Genomic DNA, 18,278 nt, shown 5'->3' with positions numbered 1-18,278 from the left:
ATTCTAGGTGGGGTTTGAGATTGGGCATGTAACCTCTATCAGGTCACTATTTACACTAGGTCAAAGCCTTGACTTGACTGAGTCCATACAAAAACCTCCTTCAGAACAACTGAGCCTGAACATTGTTCATCAGGATAATAACCAGGTTAGCTATGAACTAACTCCTATGGTTATCCTTTGATCTAAGCAAAACAGGCGTAAAAGCCACTGAATTGCCAGAACATAGCCTACTCGAACACAAATACGCCTAATGACATCAACAGCCGCTAGGTGAACATAAACACACACACCAGTTCCCACAGGAGCATGTGCATGGCAAAATATGCCTCCCCAAAATTGTAATGCAGTTTAATGCCTGGCCTAGCACAACACAAGGGGGTATGGAAAGGAAACACACCAATTGTAGCTTTCTGACATCAAACAGCATTCTAAAATGTACATATTCCTGTGAAGTATATTCTGACCTTCAGACACTAACATGAATGGCAGGACTATCAAGGTTAAGCTCCAATCAAGCAAAGACCCTAGCTTGAGACACTGCTCTGCTCGTCATCTGGGTAAGCCCAATACTCCAGCTAGCATCCTCCTGAGTCATGACAGTGTTTAGTATGCAGCAGACCTGACAACCCAGCACCTCTTCTGAATCTATTTATACAACACAATTTCTAATTGACTCCCTGAGCTGGGAGAACAGGAATTAATGTATTCTAATAAGGAAGAAGCGTTTGAATTAGGGCTGTCCCCAACTTAAACAAATCTTGGTAGATTGGTCAAAATGTTTAAGCATGCTTTTTTTCTTCATATATAGACACCCTATGTCAGCGTTTCCCAAAGCTTGATGATTAGTTGATTATTTGAATGAGCTGTGCAGTGCTACGGTAAAAGCATGCACCCTTTGGGGTACCGAGGGCCGAGTTTGGGAAACACTGCCCCATATGTTTAATAAAATCAACTATATGAAACAATTAAGAAACACAAATTACTCAAGAGGGAGCCAGAGATCAAGATAACCAGACAAAAAATAATAATAATGTTCATGACCCTTCTCCCGCTCCTCCTGACCTTCGCAGATCTGAAGTTGCTGCCGGTAATAGGCTACATCAGGTGTCGGCAACCTTTTCATGTGGAGTGCCAATTTACATCACCATTTATACCGATCTATGTGCCAGTTATGATTTTCATATGCACATTTTCATGGAAATTATTTGTTTTAAATCAATTGCCAACTAGGTAAAAATTGCCTGCATATAAAGCCAACAAATAAAAACATTGGAGAAAATATCCTGATAAAAATAAATATCCTATAAATCACATTGGCTACGCATGGAGGTTTGTTAATGTTCTTTCAATCGCATTCATCTCTCTACTCCGCCTGTCTGCAACGAACTTGAAACACATCAACTATCAACTGGGTCTGGCCAGCAGCGCTATAGCTAACTTGCAACATTGTATTAACTATTCAGGGCCCTCAGTTTCCCACGCCAGTGAGCTCCAGACAGACAGCTGTACTTGCGCAAGGGATAAGAAGTTATCAGGTATTTTATGAAGCTTCCACTGGATTAGAGCATGACATTTTTACATTTCACACCAAGGCTCATTAATTATTGAAAGGGAGAGCTGGAAAGATTTTTCAAATACATTGAGGAACTATTGTCATTCTCAATAGATTTAAAAACAGACTGTTTACTTGCTGTTTGAGGTGAAGAAACAATTACTTTGAGAAGCGCCACAGCTCATTCGTGATGGTGAGTTAAAACTAATCAGACATCCCCCAAATGGGCACATTTATACATTAGTGCACAGGACAGGTAGCCTAGGCCTACTTCTATCAGTGTTTTCCATTGGCATTTTCCACTTCATAATAACTAGGCTACCTTCAATTTAAAAAAGTTTCAATTCGCTAGTCCAGGGGTACTCATTACTATGTGAGAAGGTCCAGTGACACACATTTCCTAGGTAGCAAAGGTCCAGATGGATATCGTCCTTTATCGGCGCTGTGGTACAGCGTAGTAACAAACATAGTCGTCTACGACTTAGGAAACGTGGTTATATAAAATGTGCATTAAAATACATTACATTTGAATTAGGAATTTGAATTAATTACTACTTATTTTGAATGTAAACGTGCAACATTGCATAAACATTGCTGAAGAACAAAAGTGGTTGCATAAATGTCTGTGCAAAAAGTGCACTGTGAACCATTGTACATGGGCCTTGAATAAAAAAAAAAATATTTAAATAAAATAAAGTGCATGTTTTGTGGAGAACAAAGGAGAGTTGAACAAAAATAATAATCTGAATGCACAGAACGTCATTGTGAGCCATGCAATATTCATGTAAAGTCAATCTGGGCCTTGCCCTGCATTAATGAGAGAAATTACACTCTCCTGCCAATGCTTTGAACTTTGGCACAAATTGTGTGAGAGCAACTCTGAGACACTGGTGCAGGTGTTCATTGCTGAGCCTGGTGCAGTATTTGTTTTTAATAAAGGTAATTGTGGAGAAGGCTGATTCACAGCTGTATGTGGAGCCAAACATGGTCAGGATGTATAGTGCCAGTCTCTTGAGAACAGGGAAATCAGCTGTAGGCACCATCTTTCCCCAGAAAGTGATAGGGTCACAATCACCAGCCTGCTCCTTCAAAGCCCTATTTTCTTGCAGCTCAATCAACTCCATTTGCAGTGATGCAACATCTACCCATTTGAAGATCTGTTTTGCTTCTGACAACTTTGTCACCAAGAAGGGGTTCCGGACGAGCAGCAGCAGTTCTCTTCCAACAGTGAAGTTATCAAAGCAAGCCTCGAAGTTATCCATCAGCTTCTGGATGAGATCAACATGGCCTCATGGATATCCTCTCCCTGTGTGTGCGCTTCTAGATTTGTTAAGCCCAACAGCTCCTCACAGAATTCCATCTTAGTTTCATTATAAAATCTGACAAAATCTGTTCGGTCTTAGCAACTTCGCTCATGCATTCTTTATCCATCTCTGCATCAGTAAATAGCTTTTTGCGTTTTCCCAAAACCCAAGCTATTTTCAGTGAGCACTCCATTGCACGTTCTTGGGCTGTCAGGGAATGCACAAAAACTTTGGTGGACCTCGCATATTGGGCTTTGAGCCTAGTTATTTTTCTTGTTCTCACCTCTGTGTTTTGGGGATACGTTTGCTCGAAATGACTTGTGTCATAGTGGCGCTTCACATTGGCATTTTTCACAAGCGCACGGACTCTGAGCATATCACGCACATTGGTTTTGAACTTGTTGCGGGGAGAATGAATGCATACTTAGTCTGTCCACTCGTCTTTGAAAATGCGATTTTCACTATCAACTTTTCTTTTCTTTGAACAAGCCTTCCTCACATTCACAATGTCTATCGATGGACGTATTTCGGTGTGTGTCTGCCTGCTGCTTGCTCCCAGTCCCAACACCGTTTCTGTGTTGAAGATATTTGCATATATTTATGTGATTGGATGAGACGCGGCTCTCTTCATGAGACTAATTTGCATAAATGCACACGATTGGATAGAAAGGAGAGGCGAAGAGAAAGGCTTCACTCTCGCCAAAATCTGTCCACAATAAGCCCAATGCGTTTATACGTTTTCTGACATTCATTTATTTTTGTTTTTTGTGTTTCACATCTTGGCGCATAGTAGGCTATTTTCTGTATGTTGGTTGACAACTGAACAGCAAGTGTTTACTAGTTTATAAAAGGTGTCGAACTTACAATAATAAATCATGCAATGTGTCCATGGTATCGCATTGGGACAAGTACACCAAAGGATTTCCTAGGTTTTCATTCTAGGATGTCGGGGCTTGCCAGACAGTGACGCTAAAGTGAGTGACTCGGCAGTGTAGCCTACCGGATTGCATTGTGAGAGAGCCGTTCATTTGACTCCCCAATGTGCATAGGCTACTGGTAGGCCTAGGCTTTTTGGCGGTTATGTGCAGATAAATTATGAAAACATTTGAAGAATCATCACCGCAGGAACAATAGCTAGTGTGACAATTAGGGCCCTCATGGAAACCAGGCATTAAACTGGAATTCAACATGAAAAAAAAAAAAAGATTGACCTTAAATAAACTGGAGGAGCTCCGTTTGAGACTATCCTACCAACGGGACATAAAAAGCGTTAATATCTTATGTTTCACCGAGTCATGGCTGAACGACAACACGGATAATATACAGTTGGCTGGGTTTTCCGTGCATCGGCGGGACAAAACAGCTACGTCCGGTAAGATGTGCGGTGCGCGTGTCTACCGCTGTTAGCGACGATCCTAATGAAAACGGTCTTCTGGTAGATGGAAAGGCATTCCCAAAAACCTTCTCAATTAAATGTTAACTACAAAGTAGCCTAAGCTAAGTATTTGTTTTGCAAACTAACATCCCACGTGCGCTACAAAAAAACACACCTAAAAGACCTCTTGCACTTAGGGTAACTACACCAAAAAATTTAAATATCTCAGATATTTTCCCAGACCTCAAAAGTGGTCTCCTGATGTGGTTTTAAGCATTGTTGTGGACTTAGAACATCCAATTGTTTCTCCATTTAAAAAAAATAGTGAGATTGAGAGTGAAAGCATGAAAAATCTGGGAAAAAAGGAAACCTGGAAAAACAAAACCTATATGTGTATATATACATATATACACATATACACACATATATACATAGTGGGGAGAACAAGTATTTGATACACTGCCGATTTTGCAGGTTTTCCTACTTACAAAGCATGTAGAGGTCTGTAATTTCTTACCATAGGTACACTTCAACTGTGATCCAGAAAATCACATTGTATGATTTTTAAGTAATTAATTTGCATTTTATTGCATGACATAAGTATTTGATCACCTACCAACGAGTAAGAATTCCGGCTCTCACAGACCTGTTAGTTTTTCTTTAAGAAGCCCTCCTGTTCTCCACTCATTACCTGTATTAACTGCACCTGTTTGAACTCGTTACCTGTATAAAAGACACCTGCCCACACACTCAACCAAACAGACTCCAACCTCTCCACAATGGCCAAGACCAGAGAGCTGTGTAAGGACATTAGGGATAAAATTGTAGACCTGCACAAGGCTGGGATGGGCTACAGCACAATAGGCAAGCAGCTTGGTGAGAAGGCAACAACTGTTGGCGCAATTATTAGAAAATGGAAGAAGTTCAAGATGACGGTCAATCACCCTAGGTCTGGGGCTCCATGCAAGATCTCACCTCGTGGGGCATCAATGATCATGAGGAAGGTGAGGGATCAGCCCAGAACTACACGGCAGTCTCAAAGAAAACCATTAGTAACACACTATGCCGTCATGGATTAAAATCCTGCAGTGCACGCAAGGTCCCCCTGCTCAAGCCAGCGCATGTCCAGGCCCGTCTGAAGTTTGCCAATGACCATCTGGATGATCCAGAGGAGGAATGGGAGAAGGTCATGTGGTCTGATGAGACAAAAATAGAGCTTTTTGGTCTAAACTCCACTCGCCGTGTTTGGAGGAAGAAGAAGGATGAGTACAACCCCAAGAACACCATCCCAACCGTGAAGCATGGAGGTGGAAACATCATTCTTTGGGGATGCTTTTCTGCAAAGGGGACAGGACGACTGCACCGTATTGAGGGGAGGATAGATGGGGCCATGTATCGCGAGATCTTGGCCAACAACCTCCTTCCCTCAGTAAGAGCATTGAAGATGGGTCGTGGCTGGGTCTTCCAGCATGACAACGACCCGAAACACACAGCCAGGGCAACTAAGGAGTGGCCTAGCCAGTCTCCAGACCTGAACCCAATAGAAAATCTTTGGAGGGAGCTGAAAGTCCGTATTGCCCAGCGACAGCCCCGAAACCTGAAGGATCTGGAGAAGGTCTGTATGGAGGAGTGGGCCAAAATCCCTGCTGCAGTGTGTGCAAACCTGGTCAAGACCTACAGGAAACGTATGATCTCTGTAATTGCAAACAAAGGTTTCTGTACCAAATATTAAGTTCTGCTTTTCTGATGTATCAAATACTTATGTCATGCAATAAAATGCAAATTAATTACTGAAAAATCATAATGTGATTTTCTGGATTTTTGTATTAGATTCCGCCTCTCACAGTTGAAGTGTACCTATGATAAAAATTACAGACCTCGACATGCTTTGTAAGTAGGAAAACCTGCAAAATCGGCAGTGTATCAAATACTTGTTCTCCCCACTGTGTGTGTGTGTATATATATATACACACATACACACATATATACATAGAAAACATTAAGAGAACACTGCAAATTTTTCTTAAATCAACATCTCTACATGTATGACAGCCATTCCATTCCAGTGTCTGTTGAATTCCAATACAGGCACACCTCATTCTACTGAATTAGGTACTGATTAGGAGATCACCTGAACCAAATCTTAATTAACGAGGAAAAGTATAAAAAACACTGCTGTGGTCATCACTATCCTCTTGCAATAGGACCTGCTGAATGGCAAAAACAGTGCTAATAGTCCCTCAAAAGTACAATTAATCAAAAAATAACTATTGACCATGCCAAAAGAGTTGAAAAGGGAAAGTTTTGAGAGAGGAAAAGGGTTCAATTCTGGCTTTACTGGGATACAATGAGCGTCAGGTTGCTTCCATCCTTCAAATTTCAAAGACGGCGGTTCACAAGAACAAGGTCAAGCAGCAGACATTGGGGACAACAATGCTACAGACCGGCAGAGGGCGAAAACGACTCTCTACTGACCGGGATGACTGCCAACTCATTCGAATGTCACTCAACAACCGTAGGATGACATCAAGTGACCTACAAAAAGAATGGCAAACGGCAGCTGGGGTGAAGTGCACGGCGAGGACGATTCGAAACAGACTACTAGGGGCAGGGCTGAAGTTGTGCAAAGCTAGAAAAAAGCCCTTCATCAATGAGAAGCAAAGAAGAGCCAGGCTGAGGTTTGCAAAAGACCATAGGGATTGGACCGTAGAGGAGTAAGGTAATCTTCTCTGATGCTCTCAGCTTTGCCCAACACCTGTTCGTCTAATGGTTAGACGGAGACCTGGAGAGGCCTACAAGCCACAGTGTCTCGCACCCACTGTGAAATATGGTGGAGGATCGGTGATGATCTGGGGGTGCTTCAGCAAGGCTAGAATCGGGCAGATTTGTCTTTGTGAAGGACGCATGAATCAAGCCACTTACAAGGTTGTCCTGGAAGAAAACTTGCTTCCTTTTGCTCTGACATTGTTCCCCAACTCTGAGGATTGGTTTTTCCAGCAGGACAATGCGCTATGCCACATAGCCAGGTCAATCAAGGTGTGGATGGAGGAACACCAGATCAAGACCCTGGTCATGGCCAGCCCAATCTCCAGACCTGAACCCCATTGAAAAATTCTGGAATGTGATCAAGAGGAAGATGGATGGTCACAAGCCATCAAACAAAGCCGAGCTGCTTGAATTTTTGCGCCAGGAGTGGCATAAATCAATGTTAAAGACTGGTGGAGAGCATGCCAAGACGCATGAAAGCTGTGATTGAAAATCAGGGTTATTCCACCAAATATTGATTTCTGAACTCTTCCTAAGTTAAAACATTAGTATTGTGTTATTTAAAAATGAACAATAACTTATTTTCTTTGCATTATTCGAGGTCTGACAACACTGCGGCTTTTGCTTTTTGAACAGTTGTCATTTTCTGCAAATAAATGCTCTAAGTGACTATTTTTATTTGGAATTTGGGAGAAATGTTGTCAGTAGTTTATAGAATAAAACAAAAAATATATTTTTATCCAAACACATACCTATAAATAGTAAAACCAGAGAAACAGATAACTAATACTCTTTTCCACAGCTGTGTGTACATACACACACACACACAGTTGAAGTTGGAAGTTTACATACACCTTAACCAAATACATTTAAACTAGGTTTTTCACAATTCCTGACATTTAATCCTAGTAAAAAGTCCCTGTCTTAGATCAGTTAGGATCACCACTTTATTTTAAGAATGTGAAATGTCAGAATAATAGTAGAGTGATTTATTTCAGCTTTTATTTATTTCATCACATTCCCAGTGGGTCAGAAGTTTCCATACACTCAAATAGTATTCGGTAGCATTGCCTTTAAATTGTTTATCTTGGGTCAAATGTTTTGGGAAGCCTTCCACAAGCTTCCCACAATAAGTTGGGTGAATTTTGGTCTTTCTTCCTGACAGAGCTGGTGTAACAGTCAGGTTTGTAGGCCTCCTTGCTCGCACACGCTTTTTCAGTTCTGCCCACACATTTTCAATGGGATTGAGTTCAGGGCTTTGTGATGGCCACTCCAATACCTTGACTTTGTTGTCCTTAAGCCATTTTGCCACTACTTTGGAAGTATGCTTGGGGTCATTGTCCATTTGGAAGACCGATTTGCGACCAAGCTTTAACTTCCTGACTGATGTCTTGAGATGTTGCTTCAATATATCCACATAATTTCCGTTCCTCATGATGCCATCTATTTTGTGAAGTGGACCAGTCCCTCCTGCAGCAAAGCACCCCCACAGCATGATGCTGCCACCCCGTTCTTCACGGTTGGGATGGTGTTCTTAGGCTTGCAAGCCTTCCCCTTTTTCCTCCAAACATAACGATGGTCATTATGGCCAAACAGTTCTATTTTTGTTTCATCAGACTAGAGGACATTTCTCCAAAAAGTACGATCTTTGTCCCCATATGCAGTTGCAAACCGTAGTCTGGCTTTTTTATGGCAGTTTTGGAGCGTTGGCTTCTTCCTTGCTGAGCGGCCTTTCAGGTTATGTCGATATAGGACTCGTTTTACTGTGGATATAGATACTTTTGTACCGGTTTCCTCCAGCATCTTCACAAGGTCCTTTGCTGTTGTTCTGGGATTGATTTGCACTTTTTTTGCACCAAAGTACGTTAATCTCTAGGAGACAGAACGTGTCTCCTTCCTGAGCGGTATGACGGCTGCGTGGTCCCATGGTGTTTATACTTGCGTACTATTGTTTGTACAGATGAACGTGGTACCTTCAGGTGTTTGGAAATTGCTCCCAAGGATGAACCAGACTTGTGGAGGTCTCAAGGATGATCAATGGAAACAGGATGCACCCGAGCTAAAATTCGAGTCTCATAGAAAAGGGGCTGAATACTTATGTAAATAAGGTATCTGTTTTGTTTTTTTTACCTCAAGGATTGGACCCTTTTTTCCCATTTTCGCCTAAAATGACATACCCAAATCTAACTGCCTGTAGCTCAGGATCTGAAGCAAGGATATGCATTTTCTTGGTACCATTTGAAAGGAAACACTGAAGTTTGTGGAAATGTGAAATTAATGTAGGACAATATAAGATTAGAACTGGTAAAGGGGGGGGGGGGTTCCATCATCTTTGAAATGCAAGAGAAAGACCACAATATAATATTGCAGTTTAGGCGCAATTTAGATGTTGGCCACTAGATGGCAGCAGTGTGTGTACAAAGTTTAAGATTGATCCAGTGAAGCAAAGCATACTGGACTATTTTGTATCAAGTCTGCTGAATTGGTCAATTGATACACTTTCAAGTACATATCTAGAGAGAACATACATTTTGTATTACCATATCATTTTTGTAAGTTTACACACTCCCAGGAATGTCATACATGATGGATCAATAGCTTATACATTAACTTTCACACATCTAGATGGCCGGGCGGGATGGGTGTGGAGCCAGAGACAGCAGGGGTTCAAACTGTAGAACCCAGTTCCTACATTCGAATATAAAACTGGATTTTATTAAACAAAACTATGCTACATTTTATCTCTGGGACCCTTAGGATGACAAATCAGAGCAAGATTATTGAATGTAAGTACATTATTTACCTTGAGGTGAATGTATCAAACCAGTTGCCGTGATAAGTTTGTTGTTGTGCACTCTCCTCAAACAATAGCATGGTATTTTTTCACTGTAATAGCTACTGTAAATTGGACAGTGCAGTTAGAATAACAAGAATTTAAACTTTCTGCCCATATAAGACATGTCTATGTCCTGGAAGGTTTGCTGTTCCTTACAACAGTCATGCTAATCACATTAGCGCACATTAGCTCAACCATCCTGTATACGGTACACCAATCCCATAAAGGTTAATACATTTGCTGAAATAAAACAAAAACAGTTTTTTTCGTTTTGTCATTATGGGGTATTGTGCGTAGATTGCTGAGGATTCTTAAAAAATAAAAAAAAATAAAAAAATCAGAATAAGCCTGTAATGTAAGAAAATGTGGAAAAAGTCAAGGGGTCTGAATACTTTCTGAAGGTACTGTATAGGCCTATGCGTATGCATAAACGCCAACATGCCTATGGATGTTTGGAATTAATCATCTGCTTAGAAAGTGCTGTCCATTTCAATGCGTTAGGCTTTGAAACATCCACAACAACCATGTTATACACTGTTTCAACCAGTTTAACTTCTTTCTTTCTTCAAATTGATCAATCACAGTGAGTTTTAAAGTTTGATGTGATTTTCTATTGCATTTGCATTGATGTCAGTGGTTAGAGGGATAAAGAGCCCTGAGAACCAGGCCATTAGCGACCTGATGGTCATTAGTGAATTGTGTACTCCCAACACATGTCCAGAGTGCATAAAATGAGATTACAGTGACACAACGGTCATGTGGATTTTTATTGCGGTCATGACTCTTGACTGCTGGTGCTGTGACGGTAATACGGTCACCGCAACACCACTACGGTCACCGCAACAGCCCTACAGTCACCGCAACAGCCCTACAGTCACCGCAACAGCCCTACAGTCACCGCAACAGACTGCACGCACGCGTACACACAAGATCAATGAAAATATGGCAGCTCACAATTTCAGGCATGGAGAAATGTTCCAATTACACCCCTCCCCACAAACACATTCAAAGCCTGCTCAATTCTCATTTTTCACACTAAACCTTCATAGCTCTGCCAGAACAGAAACTGTCTTTTCAAGAGATGATGATCCTGTGACGAGGTCAAAACAAACAAACCACCTCCTTTACGTGCCTGACAAACTATTTTCAATCTCTAAAGATAATTTCTAAAAGAGAATACATGTCCTGCATAGCATCAACATCGTGCCCTAAAGCAAGAGGGTGGAATGCTGTACACCAAATGGCACCGTTTTCCCTTTATAGTGCACTACTTTTTTTTAACCAAAGTCCTACGGGCCCTGGGCCCATAGCCACAAAGAATCTCAGAGTAGGAGTGCTAATCTAGGATCAGGTTCCCTCTATTATTCATTATGATTTAAAAAAGTCAAAACTGATCCTAGATCAGCACTCCTACTCCGAGATGCCTTGTGGATACGAGATGCCTTGTGGATACGAGCCTAGGGACAAACTAAAGTTGTGCACTATATAGGGAATAGGGTGCCATTTGGAGAGCAGAAGGGCAGAAACACCCTCCATCACAGGGCTGGGGTCAATTCCATTTACAGTTGAAGTCGGAAGTTTACATACACCTTAGCCAAATACATTTAAACTCAGTTTTTTACAATTCCTGACATTTAATCCTAGTAAAAATTGCAATTTCAGTTCTGTCCACACATTTTCTATAGGATTGAGGTCAGGGCTTTGTGATGGCCACTCCAATACCTTGACTTTGTTGTCCTTAAGCCATTTTGCCACAACTTTGGAAGTATGCTTCGGGTCATTGTCCATTTGCGACCAAGCTTTAACTTCCTGACTGATGTCTTGAGATGTTGCTTCAATATATCCACAATTTTCCTACCTCATGATGCCATCTATTTTGTGAAGTGCACCAGTCCCTCCTACAGCAAAGCACCCCCTGTGCTTCACGGTTGGGATGGTGTTCCTCGGCTTGCAAGTAACCCCCTTTTTCCTCCAAACATAACGATGGTCATTATGGCCAAACAGTTCTATTTTTGTTTACTATTGTTTGTACAGATGAACGTGGTACCTTCAGGAAATTGCTCCCAAGGATGAACCAGACTTGTGGAGGTCTACAAAAAAAATGCTGAAGTCTTGGCTGATTTCTTTTGATTTTCCCATGATGTCAAGCAAAGAGGCACTGAGTTTGAAGGAAGGCCTTGAAATACATCCACAGGTACACCTCCAATTGACTCAAATGATGTCAATTAGCCAATCAGAAGCTTCTAAAGCCATGACATCATTTTCTGGAATTTTCCAAGCTGTTTAAAAAGGCACAGTCAACTTAGTGTATGTAAACTTCTGACCCACTGGAATGGTGATACAGTGAATTATAAGTGAAATAATCTGTCTGGAAAAATTGTTGGAAATATTACTTGTGTCATGCACAACTTGCCAAAACTATAGTTTGTTGAAAAACAAGTTTTAATGACTCCAACCTAAGTGTATGTAAACTTCCGACTTCAACTGTACATTCAGGACTCAGAAGCAGATTAGCATGTACAGCTAGGCCTATACCTGCATTGAGTAAAGCCCCTAAAGCAAAGTAGTGAGTGACAGAAACAAAGTACTCAGTACTCTCAAGCTGGACATTGCAGGCTACCTGATGCCTGAATACTAGCATAAACCTCCTAAAGCAGGGATGAGTGCTCCAGCACGACAGTGGACTAACTCACCTGTGACGGGGGTAGCTCCAGGGCTGGTGCGGGGTTGGGCATTAACTCCACTCCCCAGGAGCCTGCTCTGTCCCGAGGAAGTAGTCCGGTTAAATCCTCTATAGCGTGAGATGTCACCTCCACCCAGGGGGTGATGGGATAGTGTCCGCGGCCTAAAGTGCCTCCAGCGGCACGACTTAATGTTCAACAGAATCTCACTGAGGTCCACAGATGACGACAAAGAGGAGGGGATTGAGGAGGAGGAAGAAGAGGAGGGGTGGTGGTTGTTGGGAGCATTGGTTCGGTCCGAGGTATTGGTGTCTGAGGTACTGGCTGGCGCTGCGTTGCGGAGAGGAGAGCTTGTGGGAGATGAGGCTTGAAGTGGTTCGGTTTCGGGGTCCGAGTCCAGGCTGTGGAAAATGCTGTCCAGGTCTGTGTGTGCTCTGTCCAGTAACAGCCTGAAACAGAATCAGAAAGAGACTCATTACAATCACAATAGGGATGCACATTTCTGTCAATTTTGCTGCCGACTAAGCAACACCCATTAACGGGTTAACAAACGGTTAAACTCATTCCAGTAAAATTACGTGACAAACAGAAAATACTATGCATGGGTCCAAGGAATGGACATTTTTTCATTAATAGCTTAAAAAATGACAATAGCAAGCCTATCGTCTCATATTATTGAACATGCAACTAAACTACTGTAATGAAGCAGACAATGTAATACATAATGAAAACCAGTAGAACAGGAGAGTAATGCTGAGAAGTTTTTTCTGTCGCTAGTTTAGCAGTTGTTAGTTGCTGCGTGCTGCTCCTGTCTGTCCCTCTGCTCATGCTCTCTGCGCAGCAGCCAGTGTTGCCAATTTAGCGAGTTTTCAGACCCATCCAACAACTTTTATTGGTAAAAGAGGCTAGCGTCGAATTCAGCTACTTTTCAGGCTGCCTTTGGGGAGTTTTGACACCAAGGATTTATATGGTTTTGAAAACATTTAGCGAGTTTCCCCACTCAACTCTGCTGCAAACGAGAGTGGGAGAAGCTGTCTGTGCAAAAGATGTCACAGCAACGGAACACACAGGCAAAGAAGCACAAGCGAAGAGGGTATGCGGCAGGAGAGGGGACCACAGTTGGGCTGCAGCACGGCAAATTGATGCTGTGACGTCGTCGGGGCAACGGCAAAATGTCATTTAGCGATTCTCTCTGAAAAATAGTTGCCAACACTGGCTGCTGCAGCCTGTGTCGCTTAGCAACGTGTTTCTGCTCTGGCTTGCTTTTAGCTCACTAGACCAGGGGTTCCCAAACTTATTCACTCAAGCCCCACTTCCAGCAACGGGGAACATCTCACGCCTGCGCCCGCACACCACGTCTATTTCTATGGGCACAAGCACTGTTCATGAAAAACTGTTCACACCCCTCTTGTTGGCGGAGAGAACATTTTGCAGGTTTAAAGCTTATACATTTTGCCATGTTTAATATGTATTCATGTGATGTTTAAGTGACTAAAATATTACAACAAAATCTATTGGCTAAAAAACCTAGCTAAAAACGTTAACTGACATGGGCTAGTTGATCAGGACATTTCGGACAAATTATAAATAGCTCTAAGGTGTGCAATGACAAGAGGAACATTTATTATGCACTACCCAATTTCGAAATTGCACCTTGTGCATCCTACTATTACAACTTTCAAGAGTAAGATGAAAGCCGGACGGAGTTCCTTCATTTATTTTTTTTGACAAACATTGGCAGTAGAATGGCCTTACTGAAGAGCTCAGTGACTTTCAACATGAAACCGTCATAGGATGCCTCCTGCCCCGGTCAACTGTAAATGCTGTTATTGTAAAGTGGAAACGTCTAGGAGCAAAGTGGTAGGCCACACAAACTCACAGAACGGGACTGCGGAGTGCTGAAGCGCGTAGCGCATAAAAAACGTCTGTCTTTGGTTGCAACACTCACTACCGAGTTCCAAACTGACTCTGGAAGCAAAGTCAGCAAAATTACAGTTCGTCGGGAGCTTCATGAAGCAGCCGCACACAAGCCTAAGACCACCATGCGCAATTCCAAGATGTAAAGCTCGCCACCATTGGCCTCTGGAACAGTGGAAACTCATTCTCTGGAGTGATGAATCACCCTTCACCATCTGGCAGACCGCGGACAAATCTGGGTTTGGCGGATGCCAGGAGAAAGCTACCTGCCCGAATGCATAGTGCCACCTGTAAAGTTTGGTGGAGGAGGTATAATGATCTGGGACTGTTTTTCGAGGTTTGGGCTTGGCCCCTTAGTTCCAGTGAAGGGCAGCAATGTTCCCTCATTTTTTCCGGCACTGAGCAAATTTAAGGTCTGCTGAGCGCAAACTTGAACGTTGTGCAACTTCCAACAGGCATTTACTGTGAGCACTGTGTCTGTACCCACTTTAAGTTACAGTTTTAACAGTGGCCATGTAGGCTACTGTGGCTATTTGATCATAATGTAGGCCTACCAGAGTGGCTTACCATTTTCTTTTTAAATGGAGAAAATGCATCCCATAACATTTTAACATGGAAATAGCTGTTCTGTCATTCAGCCTACAGTAGCAGCCAATGTGTGGTGTTCAATGTAGGCCTACATTCCATGATACTTTTGGGAAAAACACATGCAGGGCTTGACATACACCTGTTTATCCACTTGTCCTTCAGACAAGGAGGTGACTGAAAATGTGTTTGATGCAAGAAACCACTTTACAAAATAAAATGCATTATTCCCATATAATTTTACAGAGAATCAGACAAATTATACTACCCTCTGCCTATTGGCTACTTAGCTTATTCAAGCCTGGTCTCAAAATATAACACTGCCCCTTTAAAAAAAGAAAAAGAAAAGCTCTTTACCTGACTTGCGTTTCAAAGATGTCCAGAAATGTACACGTTTTGTGCTTTTGTAGGAAGAAATCACTCACCTATTGCTGGCTATGAATGATCTATAACTGGGCTAATAACTCACTAACTAGCAAAGGATATGAACAAAATGTGCACAGGTGGCTACACGCAGCTCTCGCTATGATCTCAAAACAAGAGCATCTACTCATGCTGTAAACACAGTCCAGTTCAAAGTAAATGGCACAGATCCATATATGGCAATGGTCTATTTGCATATAGGCCTACTGCAGCTCTGATTGTTCATGCCGCACAGGCCTGTGTAGAGTACGGGCTGAGTAGTGCGTGTCAATGCAATAGAATCCTACTCCGATGCCTTCTGCCTACAACAACATTTCTTACATAGTTTGTTTTGTTTCGGTATGTTTCATTGAAAGTGGCTAATATTGCGTGGATTCGATCACAATTGCCACAGTAAAGGGAAGTGTTGATAGTTTTAACAGGGAAAACTCTAGAACAGTGGTCACCAACCTTTTCTGAGTCAAGATCACTGAGTCAAACTGCAAGCCGAGAACTACAGCTCAGATTTATTTTTTCTTCACTTAAAAGAGTAAGCCTATGCAACATTAAACAATTAAAAACAGTCCTGTCGCAATGAGGTTTGTGAGGTAAGCTATTGGCCCAATACATTACCACTGCATATTTGCTTTGCTTAAATTGACCTGCCAATGCATTGTCGTTCGGGACATATAAAAATTGGAGGTAAGCTATATGATCACACGGGTAATAGATCCGTTGTTGTATTACTTGTAAAGCACAGCTGAGTGAGTATACATTTATAAAATCGTATTTGTCATGTGCGCTGAATACAACAGGTGTAGACCTTACCGTGAAATGCTTACTTACAAGCCCTTAACCAACAATGCAGTTTTAATAAAATAGAGATAAGAAAATATTTACTAAATAAAATAAAAAATAAAGTAACAATAATGAGGCTATATACAGGGGGTACCGGTACCGAGTCAATGTGCGGGGGTACAGGTTAGTTGAGGTAATTTAAATAATTAGCTTTTTATTTTACTGGGCTGATGGTGCCTGCATCTGATGGTCAGTCTCAGTGGAGGGAGCGAGCAGCAGACTGATGGTCCAGTCTCAACATCCCTCCGCTCTCTCTTTCCTCCACTGACACTGACCAAAAAGGGACAGTCTTCCAACTGATGGCAAAACTCAAGTCGCACCACATTATTTCTGCCTCATGCACAAATTCATGTTGTTACTCCTATGAACAGAGAAAGTGAAATGTTCCTCGATATTGACCCAAGCTGCTAATAATAACAACACAAGTCTATATATACACTTTCCTACTCATTCATTACTGCTGCAGTGCTTGTTGTAGCGCTGAGTGGAAATAGGAAGAATGCACATTTTATGGCTTATAAAAGTGTTGAATACAAAAGTGTTGACAGTGGTGAGTAAGAACTTAAACATGAACTCACTCATAAAAACAGCATTTCTTTGCTGTATTCGTTCACAGTCTCTCTCTAGTCATGGTTTTAAATATTTTGAAATCTCACAGTATTAACTTTGCTGTAGCTTTCTTTTATGCCTGCTATACTGTAGGTGTCAGAATGTAACATCTTGTCAGTCATAAAACCGGAACAGTGTCGGAGTCTAATGGAATTATTATTTTGCCAAAAATCATGTACAATGAGTTTATAGAGTTAGAAAGTAGCTTGCTTAACGTCAACTAATGGCTCCGTTTCTAGTCTAGTGGAGTGGTTCCCAAAGTGAGGGGAACCCCCCCGCCAGATGTTCCTATAAGCCATGCAGGCTTGCAGTTGCTCCGAGACTGCCACGCAGTGAAATGCAATCGCGTGCTTCTCTCTGTGGGCTGATATTTCTGCACGGTAGTCTCAGGGCTACTGCAACTGTGCACTGCTTAGAGGGAACATTTGGAGGGGGTGGGGGGGGGGGGGTGGGGGGGGGAAACCACTCCACTAGACTAGAAACTGAGCTACTTTCTAACGCTATAAACTCATTGTACATTATTTTGGGCAAAATAATAATTCCAGTCGACTCCTACACTTATGGTTTTATGACTGACAAGATGTTACATTCTGACACCTACAGTATTTCCACAAAATTATGCAAATCAACCTATAGACTGATTAGCATGACCCCTAAATTATAGCATTGATAACACACAGACTGATATGGCACCCTATTCCCTACATAGCGTACTACTTTTGACAAGGGCCCATTAGGCGGCCAATAGGGTGCTGTTTGGTCAAAAGCAGTGTACTATATAGGGAATAGGGTGACATTTGGGATACAGTTATAGACTCCTCTTCCCAAAACATGAGATAGTAAGTTCTGGATATATATATATATATTCAGAGCCCCAGGCAGGTGGTATAAGCGTGATTACATTTTGCAGCTGTAATTGCATGTCACACTATGAGAGTATTATAGTCCTAGCCTTCCTCAAAGACCTGATAGTTGATTCCAATCTCTCTCGTGCGTATGTGCGCGTGTGAAACAGTCGCCATCTAAACGTAATCTCCTAAATCAGGGGTTCCCAAACTAGGGGGCGGCACCTTCCTTGATTTGAGGGGTAATTATTATAATATATATACACACAGTGGGGAGAACAAGTATTTGATACACTGCCGATTTTGCAGGTTTTCCTACTTACAAAGCATGTAGAGGTCTGTAATTTTTATCATAGGTACACTTCAACTGTGAGAGACGGAATCTAAAACAAAAATCCAGAAAAACACATTGTATGATTAAGTAATTCATTAGCATTTTATTGCATGACAATTATTTGATCACCTACCAACCAGTAAGAATTCTGGCTCTCACAGACCTGTTCGATTTTCTTTAAGAAGCCCTCCTGTTCTCCACTCATTACCTGTAT

General features: G+C 41.9%; 1 protein-coding gene across 1 annotated transcript in view; it reads right to left on the bottom strand.

Moving 5' to 3' along the window:
• Positions 1-18,278, bottom strand: part of LOC311100441 (enhancer of polycomb homolog 1-like) — a 70,238-nt gene that overhangs the window by 5,674 nt on the left and 46,286 nt on the right. Inside the window, exon 10 of the mRNA XM_084141362.1 lies at positions 12,527-12,963. Coding sequence (XP_083997488.1) covers positions 12,527-12,963 — 437 coding nt within the window. The remainder of the gene's footprint in view (positions 1-12,526; positions 12,964-18,278) is intronic.

Source organism: Coregonus lavaretus, assembly GCF_964263955.1.
Source record: "Coregonus lavaretus genome assembly, chromosome: 2".
NCBI classification, from domain to species: domain Eukaryota; kingdom Metazoa; phylum Chordata; class Actinopteri; order Salmoniformes; family Salmonidae; genus Coregonus; species Coregonus lavaretus.
Note: the sequence above shows the minus strand (reverse complement) of the source record. Positions and strands in the feature narration are given on the sequence as shown.